The 22,797-nt window shown below is 36.8% G+C and overlaps 1 protein-coding gene across 7 annotated transcripts in view; it reads right to left on the reverse strand.

Moving 5' to 3' along the window:
* The window catches only part of ATF7IP2 (activating transcription factor 7 interacting protein 2), an 82,644-nt gene that overhangs the window by 50,944 nt on the left and 8,903 nt on the right, over positions 1 to 22,797 (reverse strand). For 6 of the 7 annotated variants that reach the window (XM_088833013.1, XM_088833011.1, XM_088833010.1 and 3 more), the window contains 5 exons: positions 10,122 to 10,978; positions 8,488 to 8,612; positions 4,426 to 4,560; positions 3,773 to 3,871; positions 676 to 833 (listed from right to left, as the gene is read on the reverse strand). In XM_088833013.1, coding sequence (XP_088689139.1) covers positions 676 to 833; positions 3,773 to 3,871; positions 4,426 to 4,560; positions 8,488 to 8,612; positions 10,122 to 10,968 — 1,364 coding nt within the window. In that variant the 5' untranslated portion in view covers positions 10,969 to 10,978. The remainder of the gene's footprint in view (positions 1 to 675; positions 834 to 3,772; positions 3,872 to 4,425; positions 4,561 to 8,487; positions 8,613 to 10,121; positions 10,979 to 22,797) is intronic. The other variant, XM_088833015.1, reaches the window with a different exon arrangement.

A 22,797-nucleotide genomic window follows, 5' to 3' on the forward strand; every position in this document is an offset into this window, starting at 1 on the left:
CCCCATAGACGGAAGCCCACCAGGCTCCCCCGTCCCTGGGATTCTCCAGGCAAGAACACTGGGTTGCCATTTCCTTCTCCAATGTGTGAAAGTGAAAAGTGAAAGTGAAGTCGCTCAGTCATGTCCGACCCCTAGCGACCCCATGGACTGCAGCCCACCAGGCTCCTCCATCCATGGGATTTTCCAGGCAAGAGTACTGGAGTGGCTTGTCATTGCCTTCTCTGTAAGTTAGTCTATTCACTCTAATTTGACACTATCGTGATACTATATACTTCCAACATGCAGGGAACTAAGTTTAGTCATTTTTTTCCTTGTATTATTTTCCTAATCTTACTCTTCTGTGTAATTTTTTTAAAATCACTGTTTCATAGGGCCTTGATTCTTCTATGTGTAGAAGTGAAAATTTACTAGAATGATCCAGTTTATCACTCTGGTTGCCATATCAAAGATAGAAAGCATCACAGTGAAAAACCTAATCATCTAACCAATTCAAAGTTTTATTCAGTACAGTTAAAACAACAATTAACCTTCTGGAGAACCAATTTCTTCATAATGGACAAAAATAGTTTTCATATAAATGAAAGCTTTAAGCTATTTTACATTGAGAAAAAGAGTACATATGTTTACAAATACATTTAGATAAGCAAGTTCATCCATTTTTACAGAAATGCCTACCTTTCAGAAACAGCTTCATTATGTTCCCGTGACCAATTAATCTTTTTACTTGCTTTTTCTGAAGGGTTAGAAGTTTCAGATTTCACAGTTTTCCTTTCCTGTGGACTATTAACTGACTCTGGATTCTTAGCCAAATTCATCGTCTCTGAATTTGCAACCTGTTAATTGGGTGAGGAAAAAGCAGTTGAGGGCAGGGTTACCAACTGTGGTCTTCCACACAAAATTGATAGGTTAAAATTTCACTTGGAAATTGTTCTCAAACTATTTCCACATACATATGGTAAAACAAATTATATGTATATCAATGGCTGATGACCATGATCGCAGTTACTCTGCCAAAATGAATTTTTAAAAAATACATCAAAAGAAATAAAAATAATGACAACATGAAGCAACTTCTTAGCTTTAAAAGAAGGAAAAACAAATACCTAAGTACCTAGACACAGAAGAATAAAGAAGATATTTCATTCCTATTATACTGAATTTTAGGAATTAATAAACATTCAGCTTTAACAAAGAAAATTTTATTTTTTATACTTATAGTAATAAAGTGAAGACCAGAAATGAATCAATTTTCCTACTTGTTCTTCTCTAGTTGATGAGTTTTGGATAGTCTAATAATTTCCCAAATCAAATACTGGTTCCTTTTTGCTAAACAGTTTCTCCTTCAATTTATCTCTTCTCTCTCACATTTTACTGTAAGAAGCAAGAAACCAAGCCAAACTTTCAACACTTTGCTCAAAAATCTCAACAGCCTAATAAAAATACAAGTTTATCACTTATAAATTCTGCTTTCCATGTTATATCACTGTAGGTCACATTTCAGCTAAGCTTTCTCCCATAATGTAACAAGAACTCCCTCCTCCCCAATTTCCAATAATATGTTCCTTATTTGAGTCTTCACGGACAGTGCTTTTAAATGTCCATATTTCTACCAAAAGTCTGTTTATGAAGATTTAGGTATTTTCTTAAAATATATAAAGTTTCTCTAAGGTGTTCCTCATTTCCTCCTGAGCCCTTATTTGTAGACTTTAACATCTATATTTCTATTAAGTCTGTTCAAGGTAATCCAAGCTTTTGAAAAATCATGTTCTTCAATATTCCTCCAGCCTCTACCATTCCAAATCCACTTCCATATTTTTCGGTATTTGTTACAACAGCACATCATACTTCCTGGTACCACATCCTGTATTAGTTTTTGGAGGCTGTGAGAACAAATTACCACAAACTAGGTGGTTTAAAACAACAGAAATTTATTCCATCACACTTCTGAAGGCCAGAAGTTTGAAACTGATTTTATTAAAATAAAATTGTTAGCAGGGCTGGATCCCTTCTGGAGGCTTCAGAAGAGAATCCATTTCCTTTTTTCCAGCTTCTAGGAGCTGCCAGCATTCCTTAGCTTGTAGCCCTTGCCTCCATCTTCAGTGCAATCATCCAACCTCTGCTTTCATTGTCCCATCTCTATTTTCTGTCTTTAACCTTCACTCCTTTTTATAAGGACCCCAATGATGATATTGAGCCCACTAGGATAATCTTCCTATTCATAAGCTTCTTTTAAGTACATTAAGTAACAGGTTCTGGGCATTAGGTCAGGACATCTTTTGGGAGCCATAATTCACCACTATGAACCATCTTGATACAACTAGCACAGATGTGAAACTTATAGAATATTACACCCAATATCCTTTTCAAGTGTACATGGAACATTCACCAGGGGAAAGCATACCTTGGGCATAAACTGTCAATAACTCAAGATCGAAATTTTACATAGTATGTTCTTTGACCAAAACAGATAGCAATAAAATTTAGCTAGAAATGTCTGAAAATTAAACACATACTTCTAAATAATCCACAGATCAAAGGACGATACCACAAGAGCAATAAGAAATTACTTTGAACTAACGGAAAACAAAAATACAGAATAATCCAGATTATTATCATACTCTCTGCACTGAGAAGTACATAATATCAGTGCTCAGAGGATGCTTAGAAACAGCAGTGCTGAGAAGAAAGCATGTACCTTTAAATATTTTCTAGTAGAAAAGAAGGTTAAAAATTAAAGCTCTTTATCTCTTAAGAAGCTGGAAAAAGAATAAATTACATCTAAAATAAGACTGATTAAAAAAAAAGAAAACATGGATTATACAAGTAACAGAAATGAAAGAGTATATCACTACAGATGTATAAACATTAAAATGGCAAGGGAATTTTATCAATAACTTTATGCCAACAAAACCAACAACTTAGACAAAATGGACAAATTCCTTGCTAAGATAACTTACAAAGCTAACACACAAGATGAAACAAAAATCTTAATTGCTTTATTCTATTAAAGAATTACATTTTCAGGAAAAAGGCTTCTTATAAGAAAACTTCTGGCCCAAATAGTTTTCAGAGGTGGATTTTATCAAATATTTAAAGAAGTAATAAAAATCTTACACAAACTTTCAGAAAACAGGGAAGAAAATGCTTTGCAATTGAGTTATTGAGGCTAGTGCATATATGATACTGAAGGGAAAAAAAACAGAAGAAAAAAATTCAGTGAACGTATACTTATTTTAAATTTTTTTATAAAAACTATAAACAGATACTAAACTCTATTTAATGACACTCATGTTAAGATATTTTGAAGTGGACACTGCAAAGTGCATTTTGATACAAAATATATTAGTACTTATGAATGGACCAAATATAAAGATGGTTTGGGGATGAGTAGAATGACAGATGCATGACAAACATAAATATATTCAAAAAATAAAGGTAGAAGTTAGACATTGACTATACAAGCATTCACTATAAAATTATTTTAGCTTTTCTGTGTACATTTGAAATTTTTCATCCTGATAAAATAACAGAGAGGGAGGCAGTCTAGGCGATCACAAATCACCTCTCTACTCATATTATAAAAGAAATACAAGTGTCATTACTTTTGGCTATCTGAGGGTATCTTCTCGAGAGTCACAGGAATACTCTTAAGTATAAATTTATTATCTTTTAAACCCATGTCTTCATCTGGAAGTATATTCTGTTCTTACAATCTGACTACTTATAATGTGGGTCAAATAAGTTACTAAAACTCCTATACATTTATACCAACCTTACAAGCTGTATTGTTGGATTCCACGTTTGGTTCCACACAATGCCTCTGAGATAACAACACCGCTTTAACACGTCTTTGAAGTTTTGCTATTTTTGCCTAAAAGAAAAAAATAAATACAAAACCAGAGTATCAAAAAAATATATCATATAGAGACAGCAAGAAAACTATTTGCCCATGTAGTTTTGTGAGACTTAGGCATCCACCAAATATATGAGAAATTCTTATGTAAGACAAACATTTAAATCAGGTTTGACGCTATGTCCAAGAATGGAAGATTAAAAAAGAAAATGAAACTTCTAATTAGTTCACCATAAAATTAATGGTGATAGAAATACCAATCCACAAGTAACCCTAGAAGAGTAAAATAAAACAAAAAAAAACCCCTAAAGAAAGCCTGGAACAGGTTATACAAACTCTAATACAAAATGTATTTTTGAACTGACACTGAATGGCTAATGGCTCTACAAGTATTTCTCAAGGACCAAAACAGCTGAGGTATAATAAATTCTATGTATAGTATTAATATATCAGGTTGTGGCCAGGGATCAGATTTCAGTCTACCTTTATTTTCCTTTCCTAACATGTACAACATCATTAAATTCTACTTTTTAAAAGGACTCGAATGAAACCAAATGAAGTTAGAAACTTACGAGGAGTTCATCCGCTATTGCTTCATGTTTATTTTTGCACTGTGTCTTCCCAATGCGTTCAGTCAGTTCTCTCAGTTTGTTATCAAATAGTTTGTAATTTATACTACAGATCTCCTCTCGAATCAAATGTCTGACCTAGAATTTAAAAATACAAAACACCCCATGTCTCAAATTTAAAAGCAATTTATCGTCTACTTCTTGAAAAGAGCTTTGCCTTTTTCTAGGTTTACTGTAACTAGTAAAATGTGCTTTATTTATATATTTGTATTACTATATCAGTCAATCCTGGATGTTCATTGGAGGGACTGATGCTAAAGCTGAAACTCCAATACTTTGGCCACCTCATGAGACGAGTTGACTCACTGGAAAAGACTCTGATGCTGGGAAAGGTTGGGGGCGGGAGGAGAAGGGGACGGCGGAGAATGAGATGGCTGGATGGCATCACCGACTCTGTGGACATGAGTTTGAGTGTACTCCGGGAGTTGGTGATGGACAGGGAGGCCTGGCGTGCTGTGATTCATGGGGTCGCGGAGAGTCGGACACGACTGAGCGACTGAACTGAACTGAACTGAAGTTTTATAAAAGTTAAAAATCAAATTCAGCAGAACGCATCTAACATTTAAATATATGGATAAGTTAGAAATTAAGTTTATTCTCCCAATACTAATTTTAGTTTCCTACAGTTTCAGTTGAATTCCATAATACAAATTAAAGGAACAATAAAAGCCTATTTAGTCCCATTTATATATATATTTTCAATGACCATAACTGAAACCTAGTACTCTATGAAAAGAGACTGCTTATCTCAAACGGCTGGTTGATCTGTAGGAGATATAAAGCAAATTATGAAAATTTGAGCCTTGACCCTGTCATTAAAAAGCTGTATGACCTTTGGGAAGTCACAACACCTCTGAGCTTCATTTGCCCTGTCCACAAATGGACAGATGTCATACAGTGTTGAAAAGGCATGCTCGTAGGATTTTCGTAAGCACATAAAAAGATAATATGCATAAGAGCTGCATAAGAGCTCTATAAAATGGAAAACACTGAATTTAAAGAAAGGACATAAATATGCAAAATAATCTCCGTACATAGTTTTATGTTGGGGGTGAGGATAGGGGATAGGGAAGACTTCTTATTGTTAAAATTGTAAGATACTAGTGACAATTATGTGACTAATGCTACCTGGCATAATGCATGCTATTCTATCAGATTATAGTAGTTAGCATATGAAACACTAATGAATTTCATTATCTGGCTGGTCTTCAGAAAACAGACTGGCCTATTTTCAGGGAGCATAATTAATCTCAGTGGCCAAAGAAATGAACAGCTCTGCTGAGCCATACATTCAGAAATATTCACTACAGGTAGTTTGCTCAATGTATATGCTCCTTTAAGCAACGCTCACAACAGAGGAGTCTCTTTTAGTACAAAACCTGTCATGATATAATTAAGGCATTTATTAGTAATATATTTATCTTCCCCTAATATCTTGTAACTTGGGGTTCAAAATTAGAACAGTTTCAATGTTAAACTCATTTATACTGATGTCACTTGCATGACTAGTCATAATCAATAATTTTGATTATTCCCAAGGTTTTCCCTTCTCATTCCCAATTGTTCTTGCTCCTCAAAATCACTGTCTACTCTATTTCTTCTGTAGTGCTTCATTAACATTTCTTCAGTGGTTTCTCAACATTATTAGACATGATTATCACTTGTACTCTTACAATTTTTGAATATCTGATTAAATTAACTGCTTAAAATAAACGTATTATGTAAGTAAATGCTCAGAAACTCATACTATTTTTACTGACAGGCGTTACCTATCAACCCATGTAAGGTTTTTATGCATTACTGATGCTTGCCAGTTCAATGACTAAGGTCAATATGTGAAGCTCATACCCCAGTGAAATTCTGGAAAAACATGTCTGTTCTGTTTAGGGAAATACTGTTTTGCTAGGAAGCAAAAGGAACAAAGTGTTTGTCAAACTTCCCTGGTAAGGAAGAATCACATGGAATACTTGTTAAAAATCACAAACTCTTAGGCCCTAACCTGGATTCATGAAACAATTTCCTGGAAAGGGGCCTGGAAAGTTGTATAGGCACCACTAATGATTCTTATCAGGTAAGTTTGAGAAAAAAGAAGCTTAAAACAATTATTAATGAACTCAATTTAAAATAAACACAATTTAAACAAGTACTCTCGATGATTCAGATGAAGGCAGACTCTTAAAACTTCGTTACTTTGGACTAACTGCCCATTAAGGCATGATTCCTATGGTGAAGCAGAGATATTCGTTCTCATTTAGTGGTGACATTCTTCATACAGAAGGAAGGCACAATAACCTCCACCAAATACCTCATAAATGTCTTCTACCGATGGTAATGTGACTAAAATTACGGAATTAGATGAAGTCCTAGCTACAATTTGCATATGGCAGGCAAAGTGGCCTACATATTAGAGAAAGACTGGTAATTATGTATCTTGACTCAACTTTCTACACTGGTGCATAGGGTGAATAATTTAAGACTTCAGAAGAAAACCCCCGTCTACTTCAGTAATTGGAATACATCAGGACAAGATCCTTTTGAAACCTCAAAAGATGAGTCAACAGCTTTCGGACTCTCTCAGTAGGAAAGAACAATGTCAGAATGGGAAGCCCTATTCCACTGGGATTCAAACAAGGAAAACAGATGTGGTTTAGAGAGTCAAATGTTTAGACAGGAATGAAAATATCAAGTGAGTGAGAGTTAGTTACCGGGAGACAGATAAAAGGAATTAGCTAAAAACCTTTGTCTCTGGACAATGCAAGAAACTTCTGGTGGTAGTGGTTCGGAAGGATAACAAATAAAATACATTCTCTAAACCTCAGTGGGAAGGACTGTATTCTGCATCAATGTGGACCAACTATTTTATGAGGCAGGTAATAGAAGTGAATGAAACTCTGATTTTTCCATTCTAAAAAAATTAAAATGTTCAAACAATAATTTTTTCTTTATATGTCCACATCAGAACTTATTTCTGAATTCAGCTACTAACTCACTGGGAATAACGCATCTGCAATCCCCAACCTGTTAAGCTATATCCACGTAAAAGATGCGGGTTGGATCCCTGGGTCAGGAAGATCCCCGGAATAGGAAATGGCAACTCATTTCAGTATTCTTGCCTGGGGAAATCCCATGGACAGAGGAGCCTGGTGGGCTACAACCCATGGGCTACAAACGGTTGGATATGATTGAAAGACTGAGCATGCGTGCACATGTGTACATACACACACACGCACGCTTAACATAATTCTGCTTCCTCATTCTTGCAAACAACAGAATATTTACACTTTTTTTTTTAATGTCTCCTTTGCCTTGCAGAAGAAAGTAAGAGGTAGAAAGGGTGAAAGTGTTGCCTCACCTTTTAAGCTGATTCTGTTTGAGTCTTTCAGAAGGTTTCCATTTATTATGCAAATATATATTCATATAATACGTAACTATGTAATTGTAATGGCCTTTGTAAGAAACAGTAGTGTTTTTGTTTCTGAAACAGTAGGATAGTTTGGATTGAGACATTTTGATCCATTACAGCTAATGACAGACATTAATCTATCACATAATGACTTAGTTGCAGGACTTTACAATGAACATCTGGGCTGCCTGACTCTATGAAGTATCAACTGTGGTAACAAACAGCTATAGCTGGAGATCAAAGAATCCCATGACCAGTACAAAAGAGACAGAATTGTTCACAAAGCTCAAGGTCATGTAGTATCTGACTTGCAAGAATTTGAGCAAAATACTGACCAAAAAGCCTATTCTCTATTAATACCACAGCTCCCTCCCTTCACATGATTCTGTAGACTTCTCTGTAAAGGACCATTTTCAAGGATCTAGAGATGTGATGTAAACAATTATTTTTTCCTAATACCTCCACTTGCTAATTCAGTTTTCATGTACCAGGCCTTCATCATGAACATTATCTGTACTCACTGTGTAGATCAATTAACTTTTACTATCTTTTACTCATCAAAAGTAAGCTTCTGAAGCAAATATTTAACCCAAATATTTTACCTGTTCCAGCAAAGCTGTTTGCTTTTCCAGAGCTACAGAAATATTTTCATTAATTTGCTTTGAAGTTTTCACACGCTTAACATTTTCTTTGTTTTCTGAAAACATCCTCTTCTTTTGATTATGGCCTTGGGAAGATGAAAAGATTAGAGATAAAAATATTCCTTCTAATGAAAGGGGGATTTTCTAATTTAGGGATCCCTTGACTCACTGGAAAAGAGTCTGATGCTGGGAGGGATTGGGGGTGGGAGGAGACGGGGACGACAGAGAATGAGATGGCTGGATGGCATCACCGACTCGATGGACATGAGTTTGAGTGAACTCCGGGAGTTGGTGATGGATAGGGAGGCCTGGCGTGCTGTGATTCATGGGGTCACAAAGAGTGGGACACGACTGAGCGACTGAACTGAACTGAAGCAAATTTACGGAGAAGGCAACGGCACCCCACTCCAGTACTCTTGCCTGGAAAATCCCATGGACGGAGGAGCCTGGTTGGCTGTAGTCCATGGGGTCGCGAAGAGTCGGACACGACTGAGCGACTTCACTTTCACTTTTCCCTTTCACGCACTGAAGAAGAAGACCAACAACCCACTCCAGTGTTCTTGCCTGGAGAATCCCAGGGGTCGGGGAGCCTGGTAGGTTGCCGTCTATGGGGTCGCACAGAGTCGGACACGACTGAAGCGACTTAGCAGCAGCAGCAAGCAAATTTAAAAACTAAAATGTGACCACGGGAGCATTTTTTAGAAAATGTAATTGTATGAAAAATTCCAACAAATTAAAAAAAAAAAATCTTAGTACTGGTTTGGGATATACTTTCCTCCCCTCTTACTTAATACACATTTAATGCTTATTTAATAATAATAACTGAATAAATTATAGCATTAGATCTTCTGTTTACAGTTGAGTGGTCTTAAATTATTTTTATAGTTATTTAGGCAGTCCAACATATTTTTAATAGGTGACCCTCCCATTACTTTTAAACAACTTAAAATTCACCTTGTTAAATGATTATTCTGTAGCCTAGACAAGAAAATATTTTTCCTATGAAATCATTTTTTTCTTATATTTCATTAAGCTATAAAACACCCTACTTTTAATAAAATTTACTTCTGCTATTTTAATGATTTTATAATCCTAAAACTTTATTGGTTAATTATTTGATGTATTTCTTACACGACATACACACAAACCTGTATGCATATATATGCTTATTATCTATCAGCTTATACTTGGCATGTGATATACAGGTCAATTCTACGGAAAGAAATGGGTTCATCAACTATTTTAAAAACCCACTCTCTCAACTAGCCTTCTTATTAATAAAACTCCAAAAACAGAAAAGGTGTCAATGAAGCAAACAATTTCTATAAACCACCTTTTAATCCTGTTGTACTTTCACAGGAAAGTGACTGATTCCTTCTTTGCGAGAACTTAACTTCCCTTTGGAGACAGAGGATACCATTCCCCATCACTGCCAAGAATGGGTAAGAAACAAGATACTCTGAAATAATTATTGTCATCATTTACTGTTTTCCTGTCTATAAGGATTCTACTGTATCTATATCTGAGATAATGAAATTCCCCCAAGCAAAGTAACTATTTTAATTTCTCCAAGAGATACATAAGTATTCACTTACTGTTATTACTATCAGTGTCAAGTGAGGACAGCCACCTTGCGTCTACATTTTCACAACTTAAAATGCTGGAAAGACAGGTTCTATAGGATTCTTCACTTTTCAAAATGTCATCAGCACAGTTACTTGAAATGACTGAATTCACCAACTTAGGTATTTTATCAGCAGGCACAAAAGGGTCATCTGAACTGAAAATTAAAATGTCACTTTGCTTTTTATCATATAACTCAGCACTGGAATTTGCTTCTAAATAGGAAACTATCTTGTCAATTCTCTTATCATCCAAGGTATTTGTTTTTGTAGACTTTGGAATTTGAACTATACCACTCAATACACTGGATAAATGGCAAATGGATTTCAGATTACAATCTTCTTCATGTTCAAAAAAGGATCTTGTTACACTGGCCTGACATTCAAAATGATTTTCAGAAGTATTTTGTGAATCTTTTGCCTCGTGTATAAAGAGTTTCCTGGGAAATTCTACTGTTTTACTTGGCTTTTCATAAGGGTACACAACTTGTTCTTCTGTGTATTCCAATCTTGTTTCCAAATCAATAATTTCTAGTGGTTTTAGTAAATTCTGAGAAAATTCTTTACTTTTTGGTTCACATACTGAATTTTTGATGGAGTTCAATGAGGAAGCATCATTTTCAGAATGTCTACATTTGCAACTTATGATATCAGTACTTGAATTCTGATTACCACTTGATACATTATTCTCAATTGCTGCTGTTTTTAGTGCTTCAACATTCCTTGAGTTATTCAGGATCTCTACTTGCTTCCGGCAACTTACAGGCATTGTTTTCTTGGCTTTTAAAATCTTCCGTTTACTTCTATCTGGACTTGCCATCTTTCATATCCTGGAATGTAAAATACCATATTTGAATGCATAGATAAAAACTAACATTTATTTACAATATTAAAATAATGTTGAGACTATGTGCCAGATTTAGATAATTATTTTTATTGAAAATTATATCCATTTTCATCTGTGTCACTGATAATTAAACATTGTTCTATAACTCTAACTATATAAAGTCAAAATTTATACTGCCAGTAAGCCTTTATTTGATACTAAGTCTGATCATTTATCAGGCCACTTTTTGTTGACACCTCACTACTATAACCATTGGGTTCTAATTGAAATAATCCAAGCAGGCCATACTTGAAACATTTTTTTGTAAAAACAGATAATGTTTTGTATGGAATATTCCATTTTCTGTATCACGTGGTGCCTTTATTAAAGCTTTCCTATTCCAATTTCCAAATCAATGGTATTGTAAGAGCTGATTCCCAATAGTTACCAGTATGAAATAAGCACTAAGATATACAACATGATGATAGTTTAAATAAGAAAACCAAGTTAGGTTTCAATACATTCTTAATCCTGAATTATTTCTGTTAAATAAAAATCTACTACATAGCAGAGAAAAACAGTATTTATCTGTATTTCTCATTATTCACATTAAGTATTCACATTAAGTCCAATCTAAACCATCTAAATCTAAATGGTTTAGAAAAAAACTGCCAAATTACAAGGTAAATATAAGCAAAACAAACAACTATATAATACATGGTAGACCAGTTACCTAACAAACTATAGAGCACACTTACTAAATTTAAAGCCAGAGTCTAAGACCTTTCAAGGCACGAATAACCCAGTGGGGTGGGGTAAGGTCCATGGGATTGCAGAGACTTGGACACAACTTAGCAATTAAACAACAAACCCAGTCAAAGCTACCTGAATAACTTTTTGATTTATCCTTATCTATTTTCTTACTTGAAGCTTTCATTGACTATATATATTCTTTTCATTCAGTATATCATTTGATCAGGAACAAATCCAGGATTTTTGAGACCTGAAGGCTGAGTGAATCTTACTTAAAAGAAGGGGGAAAAAAATACACCATAAATTCAAATTTCAAAAACCTGTCATGCATACTTAAAAATCAGAAAATCCAGAAAAATAGCACACTTTCATTAATTAAGGGCCTGATACAAGATAGAATTCTACTTTCCCTATTTGATATATATTTGATTGCCTCTTTATGAATACAGTTTTTATAATATTCACCATAGAAAAAATGGAGAAACCAAGTCTTTTCTAGAGCAAGGTTGATTAATTTTTAATGCTTTTATTTTGGGGTTTTTTGTTATTATTGTTTTCTTTTCCAAACTTTTTTACTGAGTATAGTACTACAGAAAAGTGCACATATCATGTGTACACAGTTAAAAGAATTTTCACAAACTGAATACAGCCCTTTAACTAGAATCTAGATCAAAAAGAGCATGATTCATAGGTTCATCAATTACAACAAATACACCACACTCTGGTAGGGGATGTTCATAATGGCAGAGGTTATACATGTATGGGGCAAGGGATCTAGGAGAAATCTGTTATTTTCCTCTGAATTTTGCTGTAAGTCTAAAATTACTCTTTAAAAAGGTTATAGAAATAAAAGAATAAAAAAAATAATAATTCCAGTCCCCCAGAAGTCCCCTCCATACTTCTCCATCTAGTCACTGGCTCCCTGTCTCCCAGGGGTGATCAGTATCCTGCAATCTAACAGCACAGATGAATTTAAGCCACTTTTTATATTTTATATAAATGAAATTACATAATAAGCACTTTTTACTGTCTGGCTTCAGAGAAGGCAATGGCATCCCACTCCAATACTCTTGCCTGGAAAATCCCATGGATGGAGGAGCCTGGTGGGCTGTAGGCCATGGGGTTGTTAAGAGTCTGACACAACTGAGCAACTTCACTTTCACCTTTCACTTTCATGCATTGGAGAAGGAAATGGCAACCCACTCCAGTGTTCTTGCCTGGAGAATCCCAGGGACGGGGGAGCCTGGTGGGCTGCCGTCTACGGGGTTGCACAGAGTCGGACACGACTGAAGCGACTTAGCAGCAGCAGCAGCAGCAGCAGTGTCTGGCTTTTTTCACTCTTCCTTATGTTTGTGAGATTCATGTATGCTCTGTTTAATTGTAGATCATTCTTTCTCATTGCTGTACAGTAGTCTATCATTTGAATATGCCACAGTTTGTCCATCTGTTCTGGGCTGATTAATTTTAAACCAAAAATCAGGATGTATACAACAATCAACTTCATCTAAAAATATAAATTCTTATTGATAATGCTACAGCTTTGTATCATTTAAAAAAAAAATCTGTTTTATTTGAAAGGTAGAGTTCTATAAAAGGAAAAATATGTATAGTGAATTTCTCTACTTGAATGTGTTATTGAATATATTTCTAATAAAAGTTATCTTTTGAGGGGAAATCTATGAGAATTAAATTCCCTAGTTAAAATTTTAAACATCAAATAATTGGAAAAATTTTTCCCAATCTTCTGGCTTCATAAATTATAATCTTTAGCTTCTTCACTACTCAGATACTCCAGGTGCCAGGCACCACAGAACACATTCCCACCACAATAAAGCTGATAGCAGTAACTGAATACACTCAAAAGTGACTGTGAACCACAAATGTACCCTATTAAAGACACATTAAGTATATCCCCAATCACAAAATGCCTGAAGCAATTCTTTTGCTAGGTGAAGCAAGGGTAAGATGAAATTAAAATGAGAGACAACAGTCTTATATGATTACAGTTAAAATATCTTACTTTTGTAAACCTCGCAAACACCAACTAAGGGAACACGTTGCTGTGGTCCTTTTCAGGTCCTTTGGAAAAGTCCCAAACTAGCGAAAAGCTGTGAAAAACTTTGAAATAAAAATGCTTCTACATTTGATGCATAAAGACATGTATGGTTTCCCTGGTGGTCTAGTGATAAAGAATCTGCCTGACAATGCAGGAGACACAGGTTAAATCCCTGGATGGGAAGTTACCCTGGAGAAGGGAATGGCAACCTACCCTAGTATTCTTGCCTGGAAAATCCCATGGACACAGTAACCTGGTGGGTTAGAGTCCATAAGGTCCCAAAGAGTCTGACATGATTGAGCATGCATGCACGCACACCAGGAAGATCCCACATGCTGTGGAGCAAATAAGCCTCTGTGCCACAACTACTAAGCCAGTGCTCTAGAGCCAGTGAGGCATAACTATTGAGCCTGCACCACAGCTACTGAAGCCCACATACCTGGAGCCCATGTTCCACAAGAGAAGTCACCGCAATGAGAAGCCAATGCTTGCTGCAACTAGAGCAAGACTACACACAGCAGTGAAGACCCAGTGTGGTAAAAAAGAAACTAAAAAAAATAAATGTAATATATTTTATAATATATAATAACATTCTGAAGATACTGAGTATCTCTGGTCCATCCACCATTTAACCAAATACCACTAGCAACTTGCATTTAGCTATGTTTTCCATACCGTGCCCCTTCCCTCTTCTCCATCCTGAGGTAATCTGTAACCTGATTGTTGAGTTTATATATCTATTGTCTTTTACGAATTATAGTTTCATTACAAATGTCATGTGAAAACAATGAAGTTTGATTATACTTGTTTTTGAGCAACCTATAGTTTCCTAATACTTGTTTTTTCACTCATATTCCCCTAATTTGTCCATGTGATTATATACAGTAATACTTCATACGTTTTCATGACATTATAATAAAGCACTAGGTCAGTAAAACAAAATTTGTTTATTCAGTTACCTATGAAGGATATTTGAGTCATTTCCATCTTTTTTGTTTTTCTTAATAACACTGCTGCTGTGAACATATTTGCTTCAAGGTGTATATCTGTAAGCATTTCTTGAGTGGGTTTGTTGGGTAGCAATAAGTTACACAAATTTTCAAGTTCTCAAGAAAGCCAACTTAATTTCCAAAGTAGTTGTACCAACTTACATCCCTGCAGGAGATGTGTACAAGTAACCATTATTCACATCCTCTTGAGCCTGTGGTATTGCTAGACCTAACTCTTATCAGTCTACTTGGATACAGATGTGTATCTCACTGCCTTAATTTGCATTTCACTAATTACTGGTATTTTTTCATGTTTACTGGCTATACCTGTTTCCCTGTCTGTAAAATTCCTGAGTTATGTTTTGCTCATTTTCTTCTACTCGGTTGTCTTATATTTAAAGAGAACTCAATAAATTATGAATATACTATATATATGAATACCCTTTGCTATATGAGTTATGGGTATATTCTCTCATTCTGTGGTTTGTCTTTACTCCTAATTTTAATTGAGAAAAGATTTATTGACTGCTTCCTTTTATGCTAAAACATAATCTCTCTTCTTTGAGAACTTCTTCCCTACCCCATAGGGAGGCCTACTGGTGGTAGAGAAGCTTTCTGATCTAATTTATTGGAGAACATGGAGCTACACTATGGGCTGCACAATGATCACAATGATAAAAATATAAGAGGAATGCAGAACTCATATAATTGGTATGATTTTTCACAGTGAATTACTCATAAAGTTTACCAAAAAAATACTTCATCATAACAGTGTGCAACTTGTAGTTGATAAAACTTTAGATACTAGGAAAACCTCTGCATTAAAATGGTTAAGGGTACAAACAAAACTTGTAAAAGGCTCAGGAAAGTACAGCTGACACTTGGACAACGTGTTTGAAACAAGTGGGCTCACTTTTACTCAGATTTTTTTCACTGAATATATACTACTGTACTACCGGATTCATCCACAGTTGGTTGAGTCTGAGGATATGGATTGCCAACTATAAAGTTATATGGTGATTTCTACTGTGTGGAGGGTCAGTAGCTCTAACCCCAAAGTTGTCAAGGCTCATCTGTACTGGTAACTGCCCAAAAGGTGAAGAAATGGCTTACATGTTGTAGAGAGGTTGAGAGAATGAAATTCATTACTGGGAGCATAAAAATCAATGCATGCATGCATGTGTGCTAAGTTGCTTCAGTTGTGTTCAACTCTGAGAGGCACTATGGACTACAACTGCCAGGTTCCTTTATCCATGGTATTCTCCAGGCAAGAATACTCAAGTGTGTTGCCATGCCCTTCACCAGGGGATCTTTCTGACCCAGGGATCGAATCTGCGTCTCTGATGTCTCCTGCATTGGCAGGCAGGTTCTTTACCACTAGTGCCATCTGGGAAGCCCATAACTCAGTCTAATTTGGGAACACTGACATCACCATGCTGACTTTTCAACCAGCTTGAATCCTTTGCTGCAAATAAGCCTGGAGTGTGTTGCTGTGCCCTCCTCCAGGGGATCTTCCCAACCCAAGGATTGAACCCAAGTCTCTTAAGTCTCCTGCATTGGCAAGTGCGTTCTTTACCACTAGTGCCACCTGGACAAATGAGTCTGGCAGGCTACAGTCCATAGGGTCGCAAAGAGTCAGGCGAGACTGAAGCAACTTAGTACACATGCTTAGTGTACGACAGACTAAAAGAACAATATACATAGCTTAATTTTAAAATACTTTACTCCCAAAAAATGCCAAAACAATTCCAATAGGAATGTCAAAGGTCAATGATCATAGATCACCATAGCAAATAAAATAATGAAAAGGCTTGAAATATTATAAGAATAACCAAAATACAACAGACATCATTGGACAAAGCCTGTTAGATAAATGGTGCTCACAGAGTTGCTGAAAGCAATGATGCCACAACCCTTCAGTTTGTAGAAAACACAGTATCTGTGAAGCAACAATTAAGTGCAATAAAGCAAGGTATGCCTGTAACTGTTTGAAAACATTCTGTTAATTTTAAACTTTAAAAACATAACCTAATTGCCTCTTTTATTCTATCTGACGATGTAATTCAGCTGAATATACTGCTGTCCATCTCACCAAATTGTTTTAGATGTTCCTTACAAAATTTATTGAGAATATTTTAAACAAATGAATCTGTCTTTTAATAGGAGAATTTAATTCAATTTGCATTTATCATATTAATTAATCAAACACATTAATACTTTACATTTGGTTTTATGCCCTCGTATTTTTATAACTTGCTGCTGTTATGTTTTACATTTTCTTATTTATGTTATCTCCATGTCATTTTAGTGTGAAAATGTCCCATTTTTTTAAGGTCTACATTTGCTTTCCATAGGTTTGCTGCTGCTGCTGCTGCTAAGTCACTTCAGTCGTGTCCGACTCTGTGCGACCCCATAGACGGCAGCCCACCAGGCTCCCCCTTCCCTGGGATTCTCCAGGCAAGAACACTGGAGTGGGTTGCCATTTCCTTCTTCAATGTGTGAAAATGAAAAGTGAAAGTGAAGTCGCTTAGTCATATCTGACTCGTAGCGACCCCATGGACTGCAGCCTACCAGGCTTCTCCGTCCATGGGATTTTCTAGGCAAGAGTACTAGAGTGGCTTACACATGCTTAATAAAGATATGAGCCATGCTGTGCAGGGCCACCCAAGATGGACGGGTCATGGTGGAGAGTTCTGACAAAATGCAGTCCACTGGAGAAGGGAATGGCAAACCACTTCAGTATTCTTGCCTTGAGAACACCATGAACAGTATGAAAAGGCAAAAACATATGACATGGGAAGATAAACCCCCCAAGTCAATAGGTATCCACTATGCTACTGGGGGAGAGTGGAGAAATAGCTTCAGAAAGAATGAACAGAATGGGCCAAAGGAGAAATGGTCAATTGTGGATATGTCTGGGTGGTGAAAAGTAAAGTTCCATGCTGTAAAGAACTTATTGAATAGAAACCTAGAATGTTTGGTCCATGAATCAAGGTAAATTAAATGGGGTCAAGCAGGAGATGGCAAGAGTGAATATTGACATCTTAGGAAAGAGTTAACTAAACTGGACAGGCACGGGCAAATTCAATTCAGATGACTATTACATCTACTACTATGGGCAAGAATTCCTTAAAAAAAAAATGGAGTAACCCTTGTAGTCAACGAAAGACTTCAAAATGCAGTTCTTGGGTGCAATCTCAAAAAAAAAAGAATGATCTCAGTTTGTTTCCAAGGCAAACCATTCAACGTAACAGTAATCCAAGTCTATGCCCCAACCACTAATGCCAAAGAAACTGAAGTTGAACAGTTCTATGAATACCTACAAGACCTAGAACTAACCCCCAAAATAGATGTCCTTTTTATAAGGGACTGGAATGTAAAAGCAGCAAGTCAAGAGATACCTGAAGTAATAGGTAAGTTTGGCCTTGGAGTACAAAAGGAAGCAGGGCAAAGGTTAAGAGTTTTGCCAAGAGAACAGAACGGTCAGAGCAAACCCCCTCTTCCAACAACACAAGACACAACTCTATACATGGACATCACCAGATGGTCAATACCAAAATCACACTGATTAAAGTTTTTGTAGCTGAAGATGGAGAAACTCCTTACAGTCAGCAAAAAAGACCTGGAGCTGCTTGTGGCTCAAGTCATAAACTCCTTATTGCAAAATTCAGGCTTAAATTGAAGAAAGCAGGGAAAACCAATAAGATGATTCAGGTATGACATAAATCAAATCCCTTATGTTTATGCAGCAGAGATGACGAATAAATTAAAGGAATTAAATCCGGCAGAGTGCCTGAAGAACTATGGATAGTGGTTCACAACACTGTACAGGAGACAGGGATCAAAGACATCCCCCCCAAAAAAGAAATTTAAGAAGGCAAAATGTTTGTCTGAGGAGACCTTACAAATAGCTGAGAAAACAAAAGAAGCAAAAGGCAAAGGAGAAAAGGAAAGATATACTCAACTGAATGCAGAGTTCCAGAGAATAAAAGGAGAGATAAGAAAGGTTTCCTAAGTGATCAACACAAAGAAATAGAGTAAAATAATAGAATGGGAAAGAACAGAGATTTATTCAAGAAAATTGGAGATAGCAAGGGAACATTTCATGCAAAAATGGGCTCAATAAAGGATAGAAAGGGCAAGAAACTAACAGAAACAGAAGATATTAAGAAGTGGCAAGAATACACAGAAATATACAAAAAAATCTTAATGACCCAGATAACCACGTGATGGGCTCATTCATTTAGAGCCAAGCACCCTGGAGTATGAAGTCAAGTGGGCCTTAGGAAGCATCACTATGAACAAAGCTGGTGGAAGTGATAAATTCCTGCTAAGTTATTTCAAATCCTACAAGATGATTCTGTTACAGTGCTGCACTCAACGCCAGCAAATTTGGAAAACTTAGCAATGGCCACAGGGCTAGAAAATGTCAATTTTCATTCCAATCCTAAAGAAAGGCGATGCCAAATAATATTCAAACTACCATACAATTATGCTCACTTCACATGACAGTAAGATAAAGTTCAAAATCCTTCAAGTTAGACCTCAACAGTACATGAGCCAAGAACTCCCAGATGTTCAAGCTGGATTTAGAAAAGGCAGAGAAACCAGAGATCAAATTGCCAACATCTGTTGGATCACAGAAAAACAGAATTCCAGAAAAATATCTAATTCTGCTTCACTGACTACTCCAAAGCTTCTGACTGTATGGATCACAACAAGTGGAAAACTTTTTAAGAGATGGGAATACTAGACCACCTTACCTGCCTCTTGAGAAACCTGTATGCAAGTCAAAAAGCAATAGTTAGAACCAGATATGGAACAAGAGACTAGCTCAAAATTGGCAAGAGTACAAAAATGCTGTATATTGTCACCCTGTTTATTTAACTTATGCAGAGTTTATCACATACACTATATTTATAATTAGAGTATATAATTTAACTCAGATGACCATTATATCTACTCCTGTGGGCAGGAATCCCTTAGAAGAAATGGAGTAGCCATCACGATCAACAAGAGAGTCTGAAGTGAAGTACTTGGATGCAATTTTAAAAACGACAGAATGATCTGTTCATTTCAAGGCAAACCATTCAATATTATAGTAATCCAAGCCTACACCCCAACCAGTAATGCTGAAGAAGCCGAAGTTGAACGGTTCTATGAAGACCTACAAGACCTATTAGAACTAACACCCAAAAAAGATGTCCTTTTCATTATAGGGGACTTGAATGCAAAAGTAGGAAGTCAAGAAACACCTGGAGTAACAGGCAAATTTGGCCTTGGAGCACGGAAAGAAGCAGGGCAAAGGCTAATAGAGTTTTGTCAAGAGAATGCACTGGTCATAGCAAACACCCTCTTCCAACAACACAAGAGAAGACTCTACACATGGACATCACCAGATGGTCAACACCGACATCAGATTGATTATATTCTTTGCAGCCAAAGATGGAGAAGCTCTATACAGTTGTTGATTATATTCTTTGCAGCCAAAGATGGAGAAGCTCTATACAGTTGGCAAAAACAAGACCAGGAGCTGACTGTGGCTCAGATCATGAACTCCTTATTGCCAAATTCAGACTGAAATTGAAGAAAGTAGGGAAAACCACTAGACCTTTCAGATATGACCGAAATCAAATCCCTTATGATTATACAGTGGAAGGGAGAAATAGATTTAAGGGACTAGATCTGATAGACAGAGTGCCTGATGAACTCTGGACGGAGGTTTGTGACATTGTACAGGAGACAGGGACCAAGACCATCCCCATGGAAAAGAAATGCAAAAAAGCAAAATGGCTGTCTGAGGATGCCTTACAAAGAGCTGTGAAAAGAAGAGAAGCAAAAAGCAAAGGAGAAAAGGAAAGATACAAGCATCTGAATGCAGAGTTCCAAAGAATAGCAAGGAGAGATAAGAAAGCCTTCCTCAGCGATTAATGCAAAGAAATAGAGGAAAACAACAGAGTAGGAAAGACAAGAGATCTCTTCAAGAAAATGAGAGATACCAAGGGAACAATTCATGCAAAGATGGGCTCGATAAGGACAGAAATGGTGTGGACCTAACAGAAGCAGAAGATATTGAGAAGAGGTGGCAAAAATACACAGAAGAACTGTACAAAAAAGATCTTCATGACCCAGACAATCACTATGGTGTGATCACTCACCTAGAGCCAGATATCCTGGAATGTGAAGTCAAGTGGGCCTTAGAAAGCATCACTACTAACAAAGCTAGTGGAGGTGATGGAATTCCAGTTGAGCTATTTCAAATCCTGAAAGATGATGCTGTGAAAGTGAGGCACTCAATATGCCAGCAAATTTGGAAAAATCAGCAGTGGCCACAGAAATGGAAAAGGTCAGTCTTCATCCCAATCCCAAAGAAAGGCAATGCCAAAGAATGCTCAAACTACTGCACAATTGCACTCATCTCACACGCTAGTAAAGTCATGCTCAAAATTCTCCAAGCCAGGCTTCAGCAATATGTGAACCGTGAACTTCCAGATGTTCAAACTGGTTTTAGAAAAGGCAGAGGCACCAGAGATCAAATTGCCAACATCCGCTGGATCACGGAGAAAAAGAGTTCCAGAAAAACATCTATTTCTGCTTCATTGACTATGCCAAAGCCTTTGGCTGTGGGGATCACCATAAACTGTGGAACATTCTGAAAGAGATAGGAATACCAGACCACCTGACCTGCCTCTTGAAAAACCTGTATGCAGGTCAGGAAGCAACAGTTAGAACTGGACATGGAGCAACAGACTGGTTCCAAATAGGAAAAGGAGTACGTCAAGGTTGTATATTGTCACCCTGCTTATTTAACTTCTATGCAGAGTACATCAAGAGGAACGCTGGGCTGGAAGAAGCACAAGCTGGAATCAAGATTGCTGGGAGAATATCAATAACCCCAGATATGCAGATGACACCACCCTTATGGCAGAAAGTGGAGAGGAACTAAAAAGTCTCCTGATGAAAGTGAAAGAAGAGAGTGAAAAAGTTGGCTTGAAGCTCAGCAATCAGAAAACTAAGATCATGGCAACTGGTCCCATCACTTAATGGGAAATAGATGGAGAAACAGTAGAAACAGTGTCAGACTTAAATTTTTTGGGCTCCAAAATCACTGCAGATGCTGATTGCAGCTGTGAAATTTAAAGACACTTACTCCTTGGAAGGAAAGTTATGACCAACTTAGATAGCACATTAAAAAGCAGAGACATTACTTTGCCAACCAATGTCCGTCTAGTCAAGGCTATGGTTCTTCCCGTGGTCATGTATGGATGTGCGAGTTGGACTGTGAAGAAAGCTGATCGCCAAAGAATTGATACTTTTGAACTTGGTGTTGGAGAAGACTCTTGAGTGTCCCTTGGACTGCAAGGAGATCCAACCAGTACATTCTAAAGGAGATCAGTCCTGGGTGTTAATTGGAAGGACTGATGCTAAAGCTGAAACTGCAATACTTTGGCCACCTCATGCAACGAGTTGACTCACTGGAAAAGACTCTGATGCTGGGAGGGATTGGGAGCAGTAGGAGAAGGAGATGACAGATAATGAGATGGCTGGTTGGCATCACTGACTCGATGGACATGAGTTTGAGTGAACTCCGAGAGTGGTGATGGACAGGGAGGCCTGGCGTGCTTTGGTTCATGGGGTTGCAAAGAGTCGGACACGACTGAGCAACTGAACTGAACTGAGAGTATATCATGCAAATGCAGGGCTGGATGAATGACAAGCTGAAATCAAGATTTCCAGGAGAAACATCAACAACCTCAGATATGCAGATGATACCATCCTAACGGCAGAAAGTGAACAGGAATTAAAAAGGCTCTTGATGAAGATGGCAAGAGGAGAATGAATAAGTTGTTTAAAACTCAACATTCAAAAAATTAAGATCATGGCATCTGGTCCCATCACTTCATGGCAAATAGATGGAGGAAAAAGTGACAGATTTTTCTTGGGCTCCAAAATCACTGCTGACAGTGACTACAGTCACAAAATTAGAAGATGCTTATTCCTTGGAAGAAAAGCTATGACAAACCT

Source organism: Moschus berezovskii, chromosome 27 (assembly GCF_049115385.1).
Source record: "Moschus berezovskii isolate FMDL1 chromosome 27, NW_MosBer_1.0, whole genome shotgun sequence".
Classification (NCBI taxonomy): Eukaryota; Metazoa; Chordata; class Mammalia; order Artiodactyla; family Moschidae; genus Moschus; species Moschus berezovskii.